The sequence below is a fragment of the Lolium perenne genome, chromosome 7 (assembly GCF_019359855.2).
Source record: "Lolium perenne isolate Kyuss_39 chromosome 7, Kyuss_2.0, whole genome shotgun sequence".
NCBI lineage: Eukaryota > Viridiplantae > Streptophyta > Magnoliopsida > Poales > Poaceae > Lolium > Lolium perenne.
The window spans coordinates 115,927,712-115,949,117 of record NC_067250.2 but is presented as its reverse complement, the minus strand read 5'-3'; the positions used below and the strand labels follow the sequence as shown (position 1 = coordinate 115,949,117).

The 21,406-nt window shown below is 47.8% G+C and overlaps 3 protein-coding genes across 3 annotated transcripts; 2 read left to right on the top strand and 1 right to left on the bottom strand.

Moving 5' to 3' along the window:
- Positions 1-1,739: 1,739 nt before the first annotated feature.
- Positions 1,740-2,273, top strand: LOC127323916 (uncharacterized). Its single transcript, XM_051352020.1, has one exon. The coding sequence runs from the start codon at positions 1,740-1,742 to the stop codon at positions 2,271-2,273; it is 534 nt and encodes a 177-aa protein (XP_051207980.1).
- A 7,759-nt stretch (positions 2,274-10,032) lies between these two features.
- LOC127323776 (C2 and GRAM domain-containing protein At1g03370) lies at positions 10,033-18,205 on the top strand. Its single transcript, XM_051351895.2, has 9 exons — positions 10,033-11,215; positions 11,458-12,822; positions 13,394-13,576; positions 13,750-14,033; positions 14,118-14,234; positions 15,482-15,738; positions 15,955-16,132; positions 16,262-16,534; positions 17,475-18,205. The coding sequence occupies exons 1-9, from the start codon at positions 10,867-10,869 to the stop codon at positions 17,667-17,669; spliced, it is 3,201 nt and encodes a 1,066-aa protein (XP_051207855.1). The 5' UTR covers positions 10,033-10,866; the 3' UTR covers positions 17,670-18,205.
- Positions 18,206-18,967: 762 nt separating this feature from the next.
- Positions 18,968-19,953, bottom strand: LOC127323777 (probable E3 ubiquitin-protein ligase XERICO). Its single transcript, XM_051351896.2, has one exon. It carries the CDS (start codon positions 19,786-19,788, stop codon positions 19,312-19,314), a length of 477 nt encoding a protein of 158 aa, XP_051207856.1. The 5' UTR covers positions 19,789-19,953; the 3' UTR covers positions 18,968-19,311.
- Between the last annotated feature and the right edge of the window lie 1,453 nt (positions 19,954-21,406).

The following is a 21,406-nucleotide window of genomic DNA, read 5'->3' as shown; positions in this document are numbered from 1 at the left end:
AGGAGGAGGATTCAGACGCAAGGTGGATACGGCTAGAGGCGGCGGCGGCAAGGAAGGAGGCAAGGGCCCGGGAGAGGGCGCAGGCATGGGCGGAGGCTCGTCATCCGTTCACCGATGACAAGGAAGACCCCAACAACCACTCATCGGAGGGGAACTCAAGCTCGTCGGACGCGTCGACCGGCAGTACCTCTTCGGAGGAGGTGACGAGCAGGAAGCGCGTCCGTGAGAATGAAGAGGCGGAGCCTTCTAACAAGAAGTAGCTAGTTTAAAATTTGTTTGTTCTCGCAGTTTGTATGTTTAATTTATTCGAACTTATTGCACTAATTTTAAAATATCGATTCTACTTAAAAATATGGGGACAACAATTTATACTTCGCATGGCATGATCAAACACTCGTTCGATCAACTTCGCATAGGCAGCCGTGGAAGCAATTTGGGAAGAGGTTCATGCAAGTTTCTTCGAAATATCAATTCTACGTTACAAATGCGTCGGGCCGCTGAGGTTGCTCCCGACGTAAATGCATAATTTACGCCTAGCGACTATTTCGATGGGGCGCGCAAATGGACGTACGCCCGCTGGAGATACCATCAGTTTTTATTTTGGATTGGGGATTATTTCCGAGAAACTGCCGGCGACACTCCTCGTACCACGCACAGCCTCAACGTGCGCCACTGCGCCCTCTGCACGATCCTGTCAGCTGCTACCCGCTAAGAGCAATTCCAATAGTGTAGTCAGCTTTGGTGTTGTTTGCAGCGCCCGACTTGTCATTCTTGTCGTCAGGGAAGACCACGCGGGCTGCTGCGCCGGGCACGCGCAGCGCTCCTTCGCTGGGTGCGATTTCGGACCAATATGGGTCCAACCTGGCCGGCAGCATCCCGGGCCTCTCCCTCTCACGCAGGTTTGAGGCCCTTGCTGATCTGGCCCCGCCGGTGACTGGAGACGGCGTGCCCACCCCCATGGACACCTCTCTCCCTGGCCTGGAGGAGTCCCTCGCGTCGGGCGAGACGGTGTCTCACGTCTCAGACCCCGTGGACGACTGGCTCCTGGACAGCCCCACCGGCCAGGCCCCCGTGGCGCCGCTGGGCCCGACGCTTCCGACCTCGGAGCCAGACCTCCGCGGCGAGGTGATCGCTGACATCTCCCTCTCCCAGGGCAAGCGCACCAAGGTGGTGGAAGTGCAGGCGCCGCCAAGGACTACCAAGAAGACGACGGCGGCGAGCGCGGTGCGGAAGAGCTCCAGGAACCAGGGACCGGCGGCAAACCTACCGGCCTTGGAGAAGGCCAAGCTGTTGACCAAGACCAAGAACCTCGATCCTCCTCCTTCTGGACCAGGTACTAACCCCTTCGCTGCCCTGCCCTCCCTCTCTGACTCGCATATCTCCTCCGTTATCACCGACAGCTGCATTGTCTTCGTACCAAGTGCGGGCACTCGGGAAGAGGCCATTACCCTCCTTCGCGCGAAGGAGAAGGTCCAAGCTGCCCTCGCGGAGGCCGCGGCCGATAAAGTGCGCCAGGCCTCGGAGCTCGCTGCCGGGGAGGCAGCCAAGAACACCGTTGACTCCCCTGGGGAAGGGGGTGCGGATCTTTCCAATGCTCTTGATCTTCCGGCGGAAGCTGGATGTGGGAAGGCCAGTTCCCCTTCGACACGTACCACTCGTAGCATGTCGCGGAGCAAACGCTCCACGCGACCTCTGCTGACGGCCCGCAAGGGGCGCGGGATGAAGCTTAAGGGTAAGCCATGAGAGCCCTCATCTATAACATTAGGGGCTTCGGCGAGCAGGGTCGCCGTACGCAGCTCAAGAACTACCTGCGCCTTAATCACTGCGACATCATCGGTCTCCAGGAGACTATCAAGGCCGATTTCTCCACCGCCGAGCTTCGTAGCCTGGAGTTTGGCAGCCAATATGTCTGGAATTGGGTCCCGGCAGACGGTCATTCGGGAGGAATGCTCCTTGGATTCAATGATGATGCTTTCGAGGTGGGGGCCTGGAAGAGCGGCTCCTTCTTCTTGTCCGCCCCGGTGTTTCAGCGCAACAACCGGCTCCGGTGGTCCTTCTTCCTTGTCTATGGGCCGGCCGACCACCGCCGCACGGACGAGTTCCTGGGGGAGCTCATCCAAGCTGTTAACGCCTCGCCTTACCCGGTGGTGGTGGGGGGCGACTTCAACTTAATCCGATGTGGCGCGGACAAAAACAATGGGAACATCCACAGGGCTAGGATGCTTCAGTTCAACGAGGCCATTGACACTATGGCTCTCAGAGAGCTGGATTGAGCAGGGGCTCGCTTCACTTGGACCAACAAACGCCTCGACCCTGTCCGTTGCGTTCTGGATCGAGTCTTGGTGTCTCCAGCCTGGGAGGCTGCCTTCCCTATGTGCTCCCTTACTGCCCTTACTAGGATTGGGTCAGACCACACCCCTCTCCTCCTATGCGACGGCATGAACGCACCACAGAGGTATTCCCGGTTCTTCTTCCAATCTTGGTGGTTTGAGGTTTCAGGCTTCCTCGAGCTGATGAGGGACAAGCTCAACCACTTCCTTCTAGATCTGGGTCCGCACAGGTGTTGCATCGACCTTTGGCAATGCACATCGCGCCACTCCCGCCAATTCCTGAAAGGCTGGGGAGCTAACCTGGGAAAGGAGCGGCGAGATCGCAAAGCTGCCCTCCTGGCGCAGGTGGGCGACCTGGATCGTCAGGCTGATGGGCCAGGCCTTGACGAAGAAGGATGGGCCCTCAGATATCACCTCGAAGATCAGCTGATCTCCATGGACAGGATCGACGAGGAATACTGGAGGCAACGCAGTCGCCTCCGGTGGACTCTGCAGGGGGACTCTTGTACTGCCTATTTCCATGCTATTGCAAATGGGCGCAGGAGGAAGTGCACCATCCCCCGGCTCTTGACCAATCTGGGAGAGATCGACGAGCAGCAGGCACTAATGGAACACATCTACCAGTTCTACCAGGGCCTGATGGGTTCGGTGGGAGAACCTAGGAGGTTTGCCCTGGGCGACAACCTCTGGGAGGACGAGGGACGAATCTCGGACACTGATAACCGAGAGCTGGAGCTCACCTTCACTGTGGAGGAGCTCGACGAGGTCCTTCTCAGCATGAAACCTGTCTCTGCCCCTGGCCCGGATGGCCTACCTGTCCTCTTCTTCAAGAGATTCTGGGAGACTCTCCGCACCCCCATTCTGAAGATCCTGAACGACTTCGCCCTAGGGAGGGTAGACATCGCACGCCTCAACTTTGGGATTATCTCCCTGATCCCGAAAGTTAAGGGTGCTGATCAGATCAAGCAGTTTAGACCTATCGCTCTCATCAACGTTATTTTTAAGTTTGTCTCCAAGGCCTACGCGATCAGACTTGCTCCCCTTGCCCATAGGACGATAGACCGTAGTCGGTCGGCTTTTATCCAGGGACGATGCCTGCACGAAGGAGCACTGGCTCTCCATGAGATTGTTCATGAGCTCCACTCTAAGAAGCAAGAGGGCTTGCTTCTTAAGCTCGACTTCGAGAAAGCCTTTGATAGGGTTAACTGGGACTTTCTCCAAGAGGTCCTGCTCCGAAAGGGTTTTTCGGGCATGATGGTTCATAGACTCATGCAACTGGTCAAGGGTGGCCAAACTGCGATTAACGTCAACGGGGAGATTGGACCGTTCTTCCGAAACGCCAGGGGTGTGCGCCAGGGGGACCCCTTCTCTCCCATCCTCTTCGACTTTCTTGTAGATGGCTTTGCGGCAATGCTATCCAGGGCATCTGCAGCGGGGCACATTCGAGGAGTTGTTGACCACCTCATTCCAGGGGGAGTGACTCACCTTCAATACGCGGACGACACTTTGGTTCTAATAGAGCCCTCTCCGCTGGGTATTGCTAATCTCAAGACCCTTCTTCTCTGCTTTGAGAACATGTCGGGCCTTAAGATCAATTTTGACAAGAGCGAGGTTCTGTTGACAGGGGTCACGGAAGGGGCACGGATTGGGATAGCCCAACTCCTCAATTGCAAGCTGGGTAGCTTCCCCATTCGCTACTTAGGTTTTCCAATTAGCGAACGTCCGCTTTGGGTAGCAGACTGGGGCTTCCTCCCGGATAAAGTTGGTCACAGGGTGGACCCCTGGCAAGGCCTTTACCTTGCCTCGGCTGGCAGACTGGAGCTGACCAACTCCTGTCTGTCTAGCCTCCCCTTGTTTGCCATGAGCATGTATTTACTACATGATGGCACTCACAAGGCGATGGACAAACACCGTGCTCGCTTCTTCTGGGAAGGAGTCGGTAACCGTCGGAAGTACCATATGGTAGACTGGGCTACTGTTTGTAAGCCCAAAGCGTTCGGTGGTCTGGGGATCCTGAACACCAAACTCATGAACATCTCCTTGATGCTCAAATGGATTTGGAAACTCTACCAACATGAGGAAGGTCTTTGGGCGGACCTTATCCGGGCCAAGTACTTGGGGGGGCGAGACCTATTCTCAAGGGAAGTCCCTACCAATGGCTCCCAGTTCTGGAAGTCCATTCAAAAGATCAAATGGTACTTCAAACTTGGGGCCAAACATGAGGTGCGCAATGGTAAGCGCACCTACTTCTGGCTGGACTGGTGGACGGGTACGGGCCCTCTCCACTCCCGTTTCCCACGCTTGTTCAGCTGTTGTATGTCTCCCTTCGCCACCGTCAAGGACGCACGTGTCCTTGACGGTGCACCTGGGGAATGGCGGATTGGGTTCCGCCGCCAACTTGGGATGGTGGAGCGGGTGGAATGGGACGATCTTTGCAGGGAGGTCCACGCCCTTTTCCACTCCACTCAGGAGGACATTGTCTCCTGGTCCTTGGAGCCCTCTGGACGCTTCACGGCCAACTCGACCTACCTCCACTTGTCGCGGGGGGCGACAACTACCTGCTTCAAGGAAGTCTGGCGTACATGTGTACCACCCAGGATCAGAGTCTTTCTTTGGCAGCTGATCCGCAACAGACTTCCTTCCTCAGCTCAGGTGGCCAAGAGGCGAGGACCTTCGGATGGTCTTTGCTCGCTTTGCCACGAACCTGAGGATTGCAACCACATTTTCTTCTTATGTCCTATGGCTAGATTCATGTGGGCCGGAGTCAGGGAGCTACTCCGGTGCGACTGGAACCCTGCAGGGGCAGGGGAGTTCATCGCGTTAGCCAATGGTCTTTCGGGCCCCTTGCGTAGGCTAGTTTGGTTCACTTTTGCGGCCCAATGCTGGACCCTATGGAACATTAGAAACAAACTAACTATCGAAGGAAAACTGATTGGCAACCCCGCTGATGCTTTCTATCATATGCTTCTTCATTTACAGCACTGGAGGGTTCTGGTCAGACCGACGGACCATGCACTGGTGGACACGGCGGTGGGCGACGTCCGGAGGCTATACACGCGGACTAGAGGCGACAGGTCTTCATGATGGCGATCGTTTCCGTCTCAGCGCTTGATGTGTCTGTAGCTATCTGCCTTTGTTCTTAGGATCCAGGGGGATTTTCTATCTACTGCTATCTTTGATTGGTGTTGTGTGGAACTGGATGCTGTAAGACTCTTGTATCTGTGGTTGTCGTGTTGGCTTTATCTATAAAGCTGGGCTTAGGCCTTCTCTTTAAAATAGTGTAGCCAGCTGCTGGCTATAAGCCAAATGCCATGTCATCTATAGCTAACTTAGAACCAACATATACAATAGTGAGCTATAAAATGTAGTACTTTAGCAATGCATGATCCACCTTTCACTCTCACAAAGTGCCTAGGAGCACGTGCTAGAGCTCGCTCTTGCATAAGAGCCCCTCTCCTTCTCTCTTCTCCTCTCTCTCCTCCAACTAAGCAATAATATAGTATTTTAATCCTTATAGGCAGTTGACTAGAACTTATTGTACTTGCTCTAACGCGTTGAGTTTTATTTTCTCATGGTTCAGTTGTTATGGATTTGCGTGACGAATCACGAGGGTCGGCTGTGATGTGATGTCCATGGCCTGTAGTGAAACACACAGCTCAATCTGGGCTCCCTCGCTACGCAAACTGATAACATTTCGGCGCTCATCATAGGAAGCTTCCCTGATAGGGTAACAGGATCTCCAGCCACGTCTTCTAAAGCAAGCGTTCTCTAAACAGATTTGGGGCGCGTTAAACAAAAAATTGTTCTCTACCGCGCGCCCCAAAAACCCCTTCCGTCCGGCGACCGCGCGGCCCAATACGGTGCCTGACGCCCTAAGCACTTTTTCGCTACAGAGGACGCTCCGGATACAAGGAAAAGCGTGGCGGGCTCCCACCTGTCGGTGACTATTTCCATAACCGTTGTTCGCGCCTTTTATTTCTCCCCACGCCTTCCCTCCCGCGCCTCCCACCCCTCTCTCGTCGCTCGATTTGCCGGCAGTTTCAACGGCTGATCTCTTCTGAGTCGGCACCGTCGTCCCGGCTGGCTCTCTCGCCAGCCTTTTTGCCGCCGCCGCTTCGCCAGCGCGTCCCAGAACGTGGCGTCAAATCCGCCCACCTCCGCGCACATAACGTGTTTGACGCCTTGTCAGGTAGGCGCGATAGGCCGTTGTTTGTTTCTTCGTCTGTCACGCCTGAATTTTAACCATTATTTTTTCTTCAGACATGGATAGCGACGACGATATGCTTGTACGACTGCTGAAGGACGAGAAAGCCTTCGACGACGACATCCGGGAGCATTTTCTGATCATCGCGTCCCTCCAGGACATGCTTGACACCGAGGAGGAGAAGCAAAAGAGACCGCGCCACGGAGAATCAAGGCCGGGGAGAAAGAAGTCGAATCCCCGGCAGAGGATGGAAGGGCATACCATGCTGCACAACGACTACTTCGCAGATGACGCAACACATGTCGACAATTTTCGGCACCGGTATAGGATGAGCAAGCGTTTGTTCATGAATATCCTCCACGGTGTTCGAGAGTTCGACACCTACTTCAAGCTGAAGCACGCCGTTGTAGGCGTTGCTGGGTTCTCATCGATTCAGAAGTGCACCGCCGCCATGATGATGCTTGCATATGGAGCACCTGCTGATACACGAGACGACTACCTTCGTATGAGTGAGTCTACTGACATTGAGTGCATGTACGAGTTTTGCCGAGCTGTGGTGGGAAAGTTTGGCAAATACTACCTGAGAGGGCCAACTGAAGAAGAGACTACAAGGATCATGTCACAAAATACTGCGAGAGAATTCCCTGGGATGCTTGGAAGCATTGATTGCATGCACTGGTCATGGAAGAACTGCCCGTTTTCTTGGCAAAGTATATACAAAGGGCGTCATGGATATTGCAGTGTGGTGCTTGAAGCTGTGGCAGATTATGCCTTGTGAATTTGGCATTCTTTCTTTGGCATGGCGAGATCACACAATGACATCAACATGTTGCAGCAGTCTCTGGTGTTCAGCAAACTAGTGGAAGGTCATGCTCCACCATGCAACTATGAGATCAATGACCACCAATATACCAAAGGCTATTATCTAGCCGATGGTATATATCCTAAATGGGCCACTTTTATCAAAACAATATCGGCTCCATCAGGTCAGAAAAATTACCACTTTGCTTCGAGACAGGAGGCTTGCAGGAAGGATATCGAGCGTGCATTTGGTGTGCTTCAAGCTCAATTTGCAATTGTCCGGTACCCTGCTGTAAGCTGGTCTCACGACCAAATGTGGGAAGTGATGCAGGCTTGTGTGATCATGCACAACATGATCATCGAGATGACCACAAGAATCATGTCAGGAGACATGTTGGTCCCTATGAGTGTCAGGGCCCTCTTGTGGAGGTTGATCATGAGTTATCTGCAGATTTTACTGATTTCCTCGCCATACACGCGGAGATTTATGACAGCAATGTTCACGAGCAACTTTAAAATGATCTCGTTGAGCATATGTGGAGGATCAAAGGATTATCAGCAAATACTGTGGCACCTTGATCTAGCCTAATTTATTACATTTGTTTAGTTATTTTATTGTTTGTTGTATTTTAATTTGAAAACAATTTTGACAAACATATTTTTGTGTATGCTATATTTAATAAATGGTTGTGTTTTCGATAACCCTATAAAAAACTTTGGGACCGGTGTTTGGGGGGACGCGGCTGGGGAGCGACGTCCTCCAAACGTGGTACGAACAAAACACATCCTCCAAACACTCGATCCGGTGCCGTTTGGGGACGCTTTGGGGAACATGGCGGAGATGCTCTAAGATAGGTCATAGACGCATTGGTAAGATAAACAAAAAGTATAACCGGGTTTAGATGTGACAGTGCAAGTAAATAAATATGTTTCGTTGTTATACTTCGTCAAATCTCCGATGAAGAAGCAACTACGATATCGAAACATCACTGACAGCTACGTTTGAAGTTTTCCATTTTTAGTTTGATGAGAAGGCACACATTGACGTTGTCCATTGCAGTTATCCATAAAGAGCCGTGGCCTATGGAATTCAAAGTCAAGGAGTGAATTTCGTGGTTTTATATAACGTTACATGCAAAGGACAATATTATATGCATTCCAATCACGTCGGGGATATTTACCATACAGGAATGGATATGGTTAACTATCGAAGCTGACGACTGAACATGCGTAATTCATAGTTGCACGCGGGAGCACGTGCTCTGTGCAGAAAATGATATTCAAGTGTAAGAAAATGATATTCCTGTCGGACCTTATGATTGCACATAAGGTACTGGAGAAATCCAACCACGATGTCTCTCATATGAAAAAAAAAATCTCATATGATATAAATGTTTCATCTAAGTATTGGAGAAATTCAAGCACGATGTCTATCATACTTCCTCAGTTTTATATTACTCCGCATATAAGATTTGGTTAGAGTCAAAACTTTGCAAAGTTTGACAAGATATATGTAAAAAAAATTATTACGAGTATTATTTATCGTAATGCAATGAGTAGTCATATCATTTACATTTGACTTTTTATATATTAATATTTTGTCATTACTTGTTGGTCAAAGATTACAAAGCTTGACTTTGATCAAATCTTATATGAGGGATAATATGAAATGGAGGGAGTATGAAAAAAATCTTCTTACAGTTCAATGCAACTACTCTTCTCTCTCTCTCTCTTTGTTCAGTAAAGTAGCACATTATGTGAAAAAATCTACTATATTTTCAAGTTGATGTGATTTTTCTAGGATACTAGGTCATATGGTTTTGGTCCATGCATAATTTAGCATGCAATGAGATTCCAATCCCGTTATTTTTTTTCTTTTTCTTTAAAAGGGTCCTTAAAGATTTTTTTAAAAAATGGAGCCTCCGAGCTATACCTGGCCATGGGAATCCCGGCCCGGCCTGAAATTCCTGGGCTTGGACCAGCCCGAGCATGCATGTGGGTTGGGCTTGGACCGAAGATTTAGGCTCGATGGTTGCGCTGGATCGGTCCAGGGCTTGAGAAATGTGCCAAATAAGGAAGAGGCCCGACACGAGGCCCGAAACCCGATGGGTATTTGTTGTCATGGGCCGGGCTTGGGCCAAAATTCTAGGCCCGATGGTCGGGCCGAGCCGGGTCTGGGCCTGGGTTTTTTGCGTCAGGCTTTGTTAGGCCCGGCCCGAAGCCCGGCCCGACCCGAAGCCCGGCCCGACCCGAACTATGCTCAGGTATACTCCGAGCACATGCTCCGGCCTAAAAAGCTTTACAAATATAAAATAAGGTTCGAAATCTTCACAATAAGAACCTTTTTCCACGGCTTGTCTGAATTTAGTCTCCAAAAAATACTATTTTTCTTTTCTTTTCTCCTAATGGCCAATTTATGTTTTCGTTCTCTTGGAACTACTTTCCACAAATATAATGGACACAAATATGTACAATGCCACAAAATTCTTATTTTACGAGTTATATATTAGACAAAATTCTGGATAAAGATGCACGTGTACGTTTGATAGTGCAGAACTACTTTCCGCTTTTAGACGTGTACTGCCCAATCCAAGCAAGATCTCAATCATGACCATCCGTCCGGAATCAAATGTCTGGCAGCCCTCTGGCCGTACTCACGATGGCTGCAGTTGTACTTGCGCCGACGAATTCGTCACGGGAAATCTCCCGTCTTGACACCGGAATCCCGAGGTCTTGTACAGCGACGGCGCGACGGCGACCAACGGCAAACGCGGGGAGACCAGGGCCGGAGAAGGACAAGACGAAGAAATTAGCAACCCCGAGCCGAGCCGCCGACTCGGCCGGGGGAATCACCGGCGCGCCAAAAAGGCGGATGCGCCGCCGCTAGTTTAATAGGGTGTGCACCATGAAGAACACGATGCCTTTTCTCCACCACCTCCTCCCCACTCGTCGCTTCCTTCCCATTTCGCTCCTCCTGTGTCGTTGACGAAATCTGGCGTCCATCCATCCATGTGGTTGGCTTTGTTTTGCTTTGACTTGATCCAACAAAGAAGACGACTTGGGAGCTAGTATATTGAGGAAGGACTTGCGCGCGGTCTGCCGGTTACTCCCTTCATTTGGTCTCCTCCTCCTCCTCCTCGCCATTTCTCTCGCGCACGTCTGCTTGCTTCTTCTTCCTCCAATCCTCCTGCTCCTGTCCGTCTCGTCTCGGCTCGGCTAAATCTGATCTGGTTCTGGTGGCGCGTCCACATCCAGTGGGGATCCTAGATTTGGAAAGGGAGATTTGCGCCTGGAAAGCGGCCGATGTGCCTGTCGGCCTTGTTTCTTTGCCGGGATTGGTAATGGGCGTGGAATAAGTGATGTGGGTTTGCTTTGCCATTTTGATCTTGGGATTGGCTCTTGGGGAGCAGAGATAGTTGGCCCGTTTCTTGGCAGGAGTGGTCCTTTTGGTGTTTGGGATCGGGAAAGGAGCAAGCTCCTGATCGATTCTTGCCATTTCTTGGTGGGGGATTTGTGCTTGAGAAGTTAGAGATGAGGCTGACTGTGCGTGTGATCGGAGCCCGCAACCTGCGCGCCATGGATTTCAACGGCTTCAGCGACCCCTATGTGAAGTTGCAGGTTGGGAAGCAGAGGTTCAAGACCAAGGTGGTCAAGATGAACCTGAACCCGGAGTGGGATCAGGAGTTCAGCTGGGTCGTCGCTGATGTCCGGGAAGTGCTCAAGCTCGACGTCTATGATGAAGACATGATCGGGACTGATGACTTCCTGGGCCAGGTGACGGTGCCACTGGAGGATATTCTGGCTGCGGAGGACCTCTCCCTCGGTACGCGCTGGTACCAGCTTCTTCCCAAGGGCAAGAGTGACAAGGCAGTTGATTGTGGTAATTGTTTCAACTCTGATTTTTTTCCCTAGTAGTATCTTCTAATGGTCGTTTGCTATGTTAAATCATGCCTTTTGTCTTTTTGCATATGGATTCAGTATTTGACTTTGTGAAGCTGCAGCATGTGTTCATCTTACTACTAGTACTACCTGTAGGATCTACAAGGGCATAAATTCTACTTACGTCATTGTGCTCAAAACCATGGTCACTTTTCTGATTTATCATTTGGTTGCACCTTGCAGGGGAGATTTGTGTTGCAATATCTCTAGAAACAGGTGGGGCCACACGATCATGGTCTGATACAGCTGAACTAACTGGCATACAGAAACAATATTCATTGGTATCAAGTCCGAGCACTGGATCATCAGCTGCATTAGCTTATCAAGAAAATGAAGCCCCTAAAGGAGATAATGTTATTGAGTATTCTGGTGGAGCTCAAATCCCTGAAGAGGAAATATGTAGCCAAGGGACGGATCAAACAGCCACGGAGGACAGGTTTAACGTGATTGGTACTGAAATTTCTAATGGAGCAGAAACTCTTAAAACAGAAAAGCTTGAAAGGCCCTCGCTTGTTGATCGTGTCTGTCAAATGTTTGTCAAGAAAACTGATGATCTTTCGTCAACGTCTATGGCGAAGACTGAGGCGTCGGAAGAGGTTCAACAAGAACCAGCAGGAGTTGAGGTCCCTGTAAGCCAAACTGATGATATGTCTACAGAAGCTTCATTTGATGAACTCTTGAAATCTTTTGAATCAAAGCATGAAGGAGTCGAAATGCCTGTGAATTTACAAGGAATTCTTGTTAACCAGTCATATTTTACGTCGCCTGGTGATTTGAATAATCTTCTCTTCTCACCAGATTCAGATTTTCGACCAACATTGATACAGACTCAGGGTTGTACTGATTTCAAAACTGAACCCTGGAGAACTGATAATAGTGGGGAGTCTCTGAAGAGAGTGGTAACCTATACAACTGCACCATCCAAATTGGTTAAAGCTGTTAAAGCAACAGAGGAACAATCTTATTTGAAGGCTGATGGGAAAGAGTTTTCAGTTTTAATGAGTGCCAGCACCCCTGATGTTCCTTGCGGTACTTATTTTCGGACAGAGATTCTTTTCCGTATTATGCCAGGTCCAGAACTTGATTCTGAGCAACAGACTTCACATTTGGTCATTTCTTGGCGCATGAATTTTCTTCAGAGTACTATGCTGAAAAGTATGATAGAAAATGGTGCAAGACAAGGCTTGGAGCAAAACTATGCACAGTTTTCTGATTTACTGGCAGAGAGGATCAAGCCTATTGATGTAGAAGATGCTGGGTCAGACAAGGAACAGGTCTTAGCTTCATTGCAAGGGGGCCAGGAGTCTGATTTGAAGATAGCATTCCTATACTTCTGCAACTTTGGTGTCTTGTCCTCCCTTTTTGTAGCCCTGTACATTGTTGTGCACATTTCACTGGTGAATTCAGGTGCAGTTCAGGGACTTGAGTTTCCTGGATTAGATTTGCCAGATTCACTCAGCGAGATTGTCATGGGTGGGCTATTGTTTCTTCAGGTGCAACACATATTTAAGAAAATCTTGTGTTTTTTTCAGGCAAGGGAACAAAAAGGTACTTTCTTCCCTTTCAATCCTCATTTCCATCACTTTCCATCTGCAATGCGTATGTACCTCTTTGTAAATGGAAGACTCCGGTTATTAATAACCAAGAATATGTTATCAAATAACAAAGTTCAGCTGTGTTGCTGTTTAGCATGCCTTTTGGATATTCTCCACTCCCCTGACATTAACGTGTTGTAAATTAAAAGATCTTTCAATTTGCTTCATGCAAAAGAAATGCAAAACTTCAGTCCTGTCAGTTTTCTCCAAAGAAACCTATGTATTCGTACCATATCGATGATGCAAAGGCGCTTCATGTTATATCTGTTTAGATGGCTTATCTTTATGGCGACTCTATGTGATCCTTGATTTGTAATAAGTTTTGAATGTTGCTGGTTGTAAAACCGATTTGTTTTTAATAAAAGAAGCCATATGCATCGATTGATGCAGAGGCTGGGGTATCCCCATTTCGAAAAAAAAAAAATCGTACCATATCGATTTGACTCTCATTTCTTGATGTACATTATTGAATCTAGTTGCCATAAATGTGATTTTTTCTTAGGCTAATATTTTTCCTCATGCAGTTGGTGATCATGGCGTGAAAGCAAAAGGCGACGGATGGTTGTTGACAGTTGCTTTGATTGAGGGAACCAAGTTGGCACCAGTCGATGCTACTGGTTTCTCTGATCCTTACGTGGTATTTACTTGCAATGGTAAAACAAAAACAAGTTCAATCAAGTTCCAAACACTTGAACCTCAGTGGAACGGTATGTTATTTGTGAAAAAGTTTCTGATGTTCCTTCATGATCCGTAACATCTTCCATAACCACATATCACTAAGAAAAGTTAACATGGAAATTCCCCCATTTTAGTTGAAAAGATAGGGCCGTCTGGTACATGATGTATTGCACAACTAAATATATTTCCCTAAATCTCGCAGACATCTTCGAGTTTGATGCCATGGATGATCCTCCATCAGTGATGAATGTACATGTGTACGATTTTGATGGTCCATTTGATGAAGTTACCTCCCTTGGACATGCTGAAATCAACTTCGTCAAATCAAACCTGTCAGAGCTAGCCGATGTATGGATTCCTCTTGAAGGTAACTTGGCTAAGTCCAGGCAGTCTAAGTTACACCTCAGAATATTTTTGAACAACTCTAAGGGCACTGGTATGGTCTCCGATTTTATGAGCAAAATGGAGAAAGAAGTTGGTAAGAAGGTGAGTACTTCCCTTCCCATCTTCTTGAAAGCATACTGTTACTATGTGAGTTTCCCCTAGTCTGATCTGGGTTACTGCTGCCAGATGCCATTGCGGTCTCCCCGAAGTAATACTGCATTCCAGGAGCTATTCTCTCTCCCAGCTGAAGAATTTCTCATCAGCAGTTTTACTTGCTACTTGAAGCGAAAATTGCCTACGCAGGTACCTCTCAAATTGCAACTGACACTATCATAAAGTGGAAAGCCAAACATCAAGGCTTGATGGGGATCAGGGATATTGAGGGTTCGAACATAGACTGGGAGGATAGAAAATCAGGGACAGAATACATTCGTTCTTCTTTGCTTGAGCTCATAACCAAGAATGGATAGCCTTTTATAGAAAAAAAAAAGAATACCATTGTTCTGTCAGGAAATATGCAACTTGATCTATTGCCATGGCCTTAGGCCCATATCTATACATGGTACGAGAAAGAGTAGGAAAAGGAAATACATAGTCCTACTAACATATTCAACCTTGAACCATTGCAGAAGTTTAAGTTTCAACTGTGAACTCTGTAACAGTTTGTTTTTTAGCATTGAACTCTTGAGTCAGTTTACTTTACCCCCTTGCCATATCCCAAGTGGTTTTGTGCTAACTAAGATGACAATTGGCGTCAGTTTAAACTAAACTCCCAAACTTCTAAATCAGTTTAACTCTCTTCTTCTATATACATGCATCGAGACACAAAGCTTTCCATTTTATCGAAAAAAAGAGAAGTGGCATGACTTATACACATCAAACAATGTAAGTATTTTTTTTAGAAAATCAAGAAAAAAAAAGTTAAAAATATGGACGGAGTTTTGGAAAAAGTTTTTCAAGATTGACTGCTGAATCCTTTTTCAGTTTGACTATGGGGGAAAACATTGTAGAAACTTAAGATCTATTTCTTTGCAGATTGACGATTAAAGAAGTTCAGCTACAGGTCATCTTTTGACTGTTAAATTCTCCTTTACTTGATTTTTATAAAATAAATATTTACCTTGCTGATATGGCAAGGTGCTGACGTGTGTAAGTGACACCACGCGCTTCGTCCTAATCAGCAAAAAACTAGTTGGGGTAGGACAATGGGGGTAAAGTAAACTGATTCAGGAGTTCATGGTTAGAAGCAACTGGTTACAGAGTTCAAGGTTGAAAATATGTTATACTTGCAGAATTGTGAATTGTGTACTCTTTAATTAGTTGTTCTTAAAAGATATGGAAATTCATTTATTTGGATATGGCTAACTTGTTAGTATGTACACACTTTTGTGTACTATGAGCATCTTGTATTGCCAGTTTCAAACGTGTATATTGAAAAATGAAATTTAGAAAAAAAAATGTGTGTATCAAAGGGTGTCTGATCAAAAGAAAATGAAATACTTACTAAACGTTCTGTTAATTAACAAGATAATATGTACTTTTCATTTCAGGGCCATCTTTTCTTATCTCCAAGAATTATTGGATTTTATTCAAGCATGTTTGGCCGAAAAACAAAGTTCTTCTTTCTATGGGAGGATATTGAAGACATACAGGCAATTCCTCCATCACTAGCGTCGTGGAGTCCATCCCTTGCAATAACTCTTCACAAAGGTAGAGGGATGGATGCAAAGCATGGTGCAAAGAGCATTGAGAGTGGAAAGCTGAAGTTTTCTCTGCAGTCTTTTGCATCATTTAGTGTGGCCAATAGGTAAATCTCCACCTTTTGGAAATGATATGAATTATTAGCTCCACTAGAATAAACCATTTAAAGGGTTTTCCAGTTACAACAGCCAGTCTAGACCATCGAGAAACATCTGTATTGATACACTAGACCATAGCACCTTGAAATCTCCTTTTGCATGTCATTATGATTCTTGGCATTTTAGTCTGGCCCCTTACAGATATTTTTTGGGGTGCTTTACAGGACGATAATGGCTTTATGGAAAGCAAGATCTTTGAGCTCCGAGTCCAAAGTACAGATTGCTGAGGAGCAATCCCAAGATAAAGCTCTTGAGAGCGAAGACAGTGGAATTTTTCTTGGTGTTGAGGACTCCAAGAGCCTTCAGATGAGCGAAGTTTTTTCCTCGACCATATCTGCTAATGTAATTCGAGTTAACCTATGCACACCATGGCAACTTTCATTTGCATCTGAGTTGCACCTGCAAGTTCTGTAACTACTTATGATGAAATTTATCACAAAATTGAACTGAAATGAATGTTCCTTTGGCCAGATGAACTCACTTATGGAGTTGTTTGAAGGAGGTTCGTTGGAGATGAAAGTCATGGAGAAAGTTGGCTGCCTAAAATACTCCGCTACACAATGGGAATCAGATAAACCCGATGAATCTCAAAGACAAATTCATTACAAGTTCAGCAGGAGGTTGTCTCCTGTTGGAGGAGAAGTGACTGGTACCCAACTGAAATCTCCTATGCCCAATAAGAAAGGGTGGATTATAGAAGAGATCATGGAACTTCAAGGGGTCCTCCTTGGTGACTTCTTCACGGTATGTGGATATACTCAAATCTTCTATGCGCAGCTCTCAGAAAAAAACAAAACCATGCTTATACTAGTGGCTAAGTGTCTAAGAGTAGCACAATCTCAACGCAAAATCTTCGCTTCTCGATGCATTGATACAAAAAGAAGTTTACATACACGGCTAGGACTCACATGCACATGACTGAGCTACATTGGCGATGCTCTTCTTGGGCATACTGATTGGAGCCCTTTCACCCTAGCCAATCCCCACAGCCAGGCCTGAATTGATATGGTTCACCCTCATACACAAGCATTGCAGTGTTTTCCATGTGGACCATGCCGTGAGCTGCACCAGCGAGGAGGAACCCTTCCGCTGGCAGTTACATGATCTTCATGTGACACCTTTCACAATGTCTAGAAAACTTCTGCCTTTGAAAGATGGTGCGGTTTTTCACCTCATGACATCTGTTCTGTATATTGAAGTGTTCTATTGTCGTAGAAGTACATCGCTTTAGTTACACTAATTGGTTGAAATCTTCGCTGAGATAGAGGATTTTAGTTTGACTCAGAAGGTCAGTATTAGGTACTAGAATTTTGGCTTTTTATATAGACTATCCTCCACTGGTTAGAAAGATGAAACAATTTCAATGCACGACCGAAACCGTAGTAGTACAGTAATCAATTCGAGTACAGATTTTCTGTCAGGTACACATGACTTGTGATGCATAAATTAGTGATTGATGTTTGTTCTGGTTTTTTACATATGTCGAGCCAAAATATTATGTAGGTTGTGAGTAAATGTTTGTTCTGGTCTTTCATGTATGTGTACCCAAATATCAAATTAAACATGTTCCAAGTTGTTCCATTGTCTGTTGGGAGCAAATTAAACATGTTCTGCTTATTTTCTGCATACATAAAACCAGAATAAACATTGTAAATGACATGTACACCTGACTTTGTGCATGCAGCTTCATATAAAATATCAGATCGAAGACCTTGCTCCTAAACAAAAGGCGTGCAGCGTCCAGGTCTATCTTGGAATCGAATGGTCAAAGAGCACCAGGCATCAGAAGAGAATCGAGAAGAATGTCCTCTCAAGTTCGTCTGCTCGCCTAAAGGAGATGTTCAGCCTTGCATCAAAGCAGCTCCCGCACGCCCGATAGGACCATTCATCCGTGACAAACCCCTGTGCATAATACTGAATGACCGGACATATTCTGACCGCCGGTAATGATCTTCTGTACATACATTGCTTGACTGAAGATACACGCCGGACGGGCGACTGATTCATTCTTTAGACCATTTTAGAGGCGAGCTTTGCAAACCCAACCCGTTTGCAGCAGCTGAGCCATTGTGGCTGAACTCAGGACTCCAATCCATTTGTTATGTTGCGCTGTATCTGACAAAATGTATCACAGACAACAGCAATTAGACCAAACCATGATACCGGCCGCCTCTGTATGTGGTGATGAACTACAGTGACACCAGGACCTACAGCTTGTTTCTGTGTAGACTAGTGTGAGTGTGTGTGTGTGTATTTCTACATAGACATACATAGGATTGCAGCACTCTGTTCTGCGTATCTTTTTTGTACATGGAATTGAACCATTTGAAACCGTTGCTTCAAAGATCACGTGTTGAACTGCACAGAGGCGGAAATAAGTGATCAAATAAAGTTCACAGACAGTTCCTGTGTTAAGCTGTTGTATCTTCTTCCTTACTGTTGGGGGGATAGGGATAGGGAAGGCATGAATATGAAGAAACCTAACAAAACCGCTATGCTGAAAAGGACCAGTAGTGTACTATTCTTATCCCCGTCTGTGGAATGCAAAGTTGGACTCCAGAGTTTGATGCTCTGGTCTAACCAACTCGTCTCTGATGAATAGTAGAATTTGTGGAACTGTCGCATTTCCGAGCATTGCCTTTGATAATAGTAGATTGGCAGGCAGATAAGTGGTGAATGAAACAAGGGTAGGGATTAGGGAGGGTGAATTGATGGGCACATTCATGGACGCAGACGCGGACACGGGGAGTGCGGCCATGTCGACAGGCACGTACGCAGCCCATGTGACTCACATACTACTTACTACACAGCCCCTCGTCGCCGTGCCTTTCAGCGCCCAACGAATTGCGTCTAGACATATCCTCCCGCCCGGCGACCTGCTCGGGTTCTGCTCCTCCTCCCCAAAAATATCTTCTTGTGTCGACCATTCCCTCTAGAACATTCTCTTCTTTTCTCCTCCCACGCAAGAAGAATTGTTGCCGTTTTTCCTCTGAAAAAGTTTCCATTTCTACGTGCGCCCATACTAGTACTTTTGTTTCTATATATAATAATTCGGCAGATTCATCGAAATTCAGTTTAATTTCTACGAAAAAAGGCGCAGACTGATTATTAATTACTACTACTAGCACAATTATACATGAGAAAAGAAGAAAGCAAGAGAGGCAGAAGGAGCTCAAGTTTGATGTCATGGATATTATCTTCATCATCTCTTTGAATTGCAAAAGCAGCGGTGTACACAGGAGCGCTACACCCTCCATGTCCATGGGATGGGAGCACTCGGCGGATATTTACAAGGTACAGCGGCAGCGCAGCAAAGGAAGAAGAAGAGGAGGAGGCCACTCTAATAAGAAGCGGCACCACTACTGTAAAACATTAGAGTAAATAAAGGAACACTAAATGGGGTGGAGCTAGAGCTAAATGGGGATGGATGGATCCTCAATTTTCCTAGGCGCACACGGCAGGGCCTTGACGGAGCTGGCTCCGCGGTGGTGAATCGAATCGAATCGACGGCGGCAGATCTCTCAGTGAACCCGGGCGAAGCCGAGCGAGGGCGGGTCGTCGGCGGCGGGGAGGAGGCGGAGGCGGCAGAGCGGGCAGGTGGCGTGGTCGTAGTCGAGCCACGTCTCGAGGCACGCGCGGTGGAACAGGTGGCCGCAGGGCAGCCGGTTCACCACCGACTCCGGCTCGAACCTGGCCAGGCACACGCGGCAGTCCGGGGAGGCGCCGCGGCGGGGGCCGCGCCCGAACAGGGCGGGGGTGAAGCTGCTCCGGAACCTGTCCGCGAGGGTCGGCCCCGCGGGGGCGGGGGAGGGGGAGGAGGAGGACGGGATGGCGAGGGGCTGGTCGTCGTCCTCGCCCCAGGCGGGCGGCACGGGGAGGCCGACGAAGGCCATGGCCGCGCGCACCAGGTCGGAGAGCACGGCGATGGACACGGCCGTGTTGTAGAGGAGGAAGATGAAGAGGTTGTCCTTGGGCGCGGGCATGCTCGAGAGGCCCATCTCGCCGGAATTGGCTGGCTCCGGTGGGGAGTTGGGGGCTGGAGTGGATTGTTGTGATTTGGGGGTTTCCGGCGGGTGGTGGTGGTGGTGGTGGTGGTGGGTGCGACCCTGCGGCAGAGAGACGGGACAGAGGTGGGGATCGATGGTGCTGGAGAGAGTGGGAGGAGGAGGCGACGTATTTATAGGCCTTTTTCCAGTGGTGAGTAAACGGGAAGGAAAGCCGGCGCTGATTCACACGCACAGTTCGTTCAGCCTGGGAAAAGTTACCGGAGACAAATGGACTGCCATTGCTTGACCCGCCGCCCATAGTGCGCCGAGTGGACTCATCCAGTGCACAATGCAATCGATCCACCCGGTCACAATAGGCGTTGACCGGTCGAGACCACAAGATTCTCGATTTATATTTCTTGAAAGTTCATAACCTCGTTTAAATGTGGAATTGTCTCAGTTAATTTGATTAAGTTAAAATTATTCACGGATGCCACAAGATCGAACTTTTACATCTGTTAGCTTCGTTAAAAACAATGCGTGAGGGGGGTGACTTTCCTTTCTAGAACCCGCTAGGATGCGAACACGCGAAAGAGGGACGTTTTGGTGTCGCGTTGCATCGGTGGCGAAGTAGGCGACGAGAAAAGAAATGAGGTGGCATGTAAGATGACGCAAGAGAGTGGAAACCGCAGGGTGCTGACATCACAGAAAGGAGGAGTAAAGGATATGCATCCACCGACGGTGGTAGTTGGGACGCTCATCCTCCTTTCTGACGCGGCACACCATCAGAGGATAGGGATACGCATCCACCGATGGTGGTAGTTGGGACGCTCATCCTCCTTTCTGACGCGGCACACCGTCAGAGGATAGGGATACGCATCCACCGGCGGTGGTAGTTTGTACGCTCATCCTCCTCTCTGATGCGGCACACCGTCAGAGGATAATGATACGCATCCACCGATGGTGGTAGTTCATATGCTCATCCCCCTCTCTGACGCTGCACATCGTCAGAGGATAATGATACGCATCCACCGACGGCGGTAGTTGGTACGCGTATCCTTCTTTCAGACGCGACACAATTTTAGAGGATAATCATATGCATCCACCGACGGTGGTAGTTGGTACGCTCATCCTTCTTTCCGACGTGGCACTCCGTCAGAGGATAATGATACACATCCACTGACCGTGGTAATTGGTACGCGTATCCTTCTTTCTGACGCAGCACACTGTCAAGGGATAATGATAGTGCAATCAAAGTATGCTAGGCCTAAATTACCAAAACAGAACATACTATGCAACAACAACATTCATTAAATTAACCCCACATAAAAGGCATGTCTTGACCAAGTCAAGTTAATTCCATATATCGCAAGCATAAAATCATCAAAACCACAAAGTAGAAATTCTCCATATAGGTCTCTTGAAAATTCATTACCTCGTTCGAAACGTAATTTGTACTAGTTACTATGATTAATTAAATAAAGTTATTCTTGGACGCCACACGAGGAAACTTTTTATCCCTTCGCGTCGACAAAACAAAGGCACGAGGTGGGTGACTTTCCATTCCAGAAATTGCTAGCATGCGAACAAGCAAAAGAGGGACATTCTGATGTCATGTTGTGTCGGTAGC

Coding starts and splice junctions, on each gene's coding strand:
- LOC127323776 (XM_051351895.2), top strand. CDS start 10,867: ATGAGGCTGACTGTGCGTGTGATCGGAGCCCGCAACCTGCGCGCCATG. Junction 12,823..13,393: donor TCAGGCAAGGGAACAAAAAG/GTACTTTCTTCC, acceptor TTCCTCATGCAG/TTGGTGATCATGGCGTGAAA. Junction 15,739..15,954: donor TCATTTAGTGTGGCCAATAG/GTAAATCTCCAC, acceptor GGTGCTTTACAG/GACGATAATGGCTTTATGGA.
- LOC127323916 (XM_051352020.1), top strand. CDS start 1,740: ATGAGAGCCCTCATCTATAACATTAGGGGCTTCGGCGAGCAGGGTCGC.
- LOC127323777 (XM_051351896.2), bottom strand. CDS start 19,788: ATGGGCCTCTCGAGCATGCCCGCGCCCAAGGACAACCTCTTCATCTTC.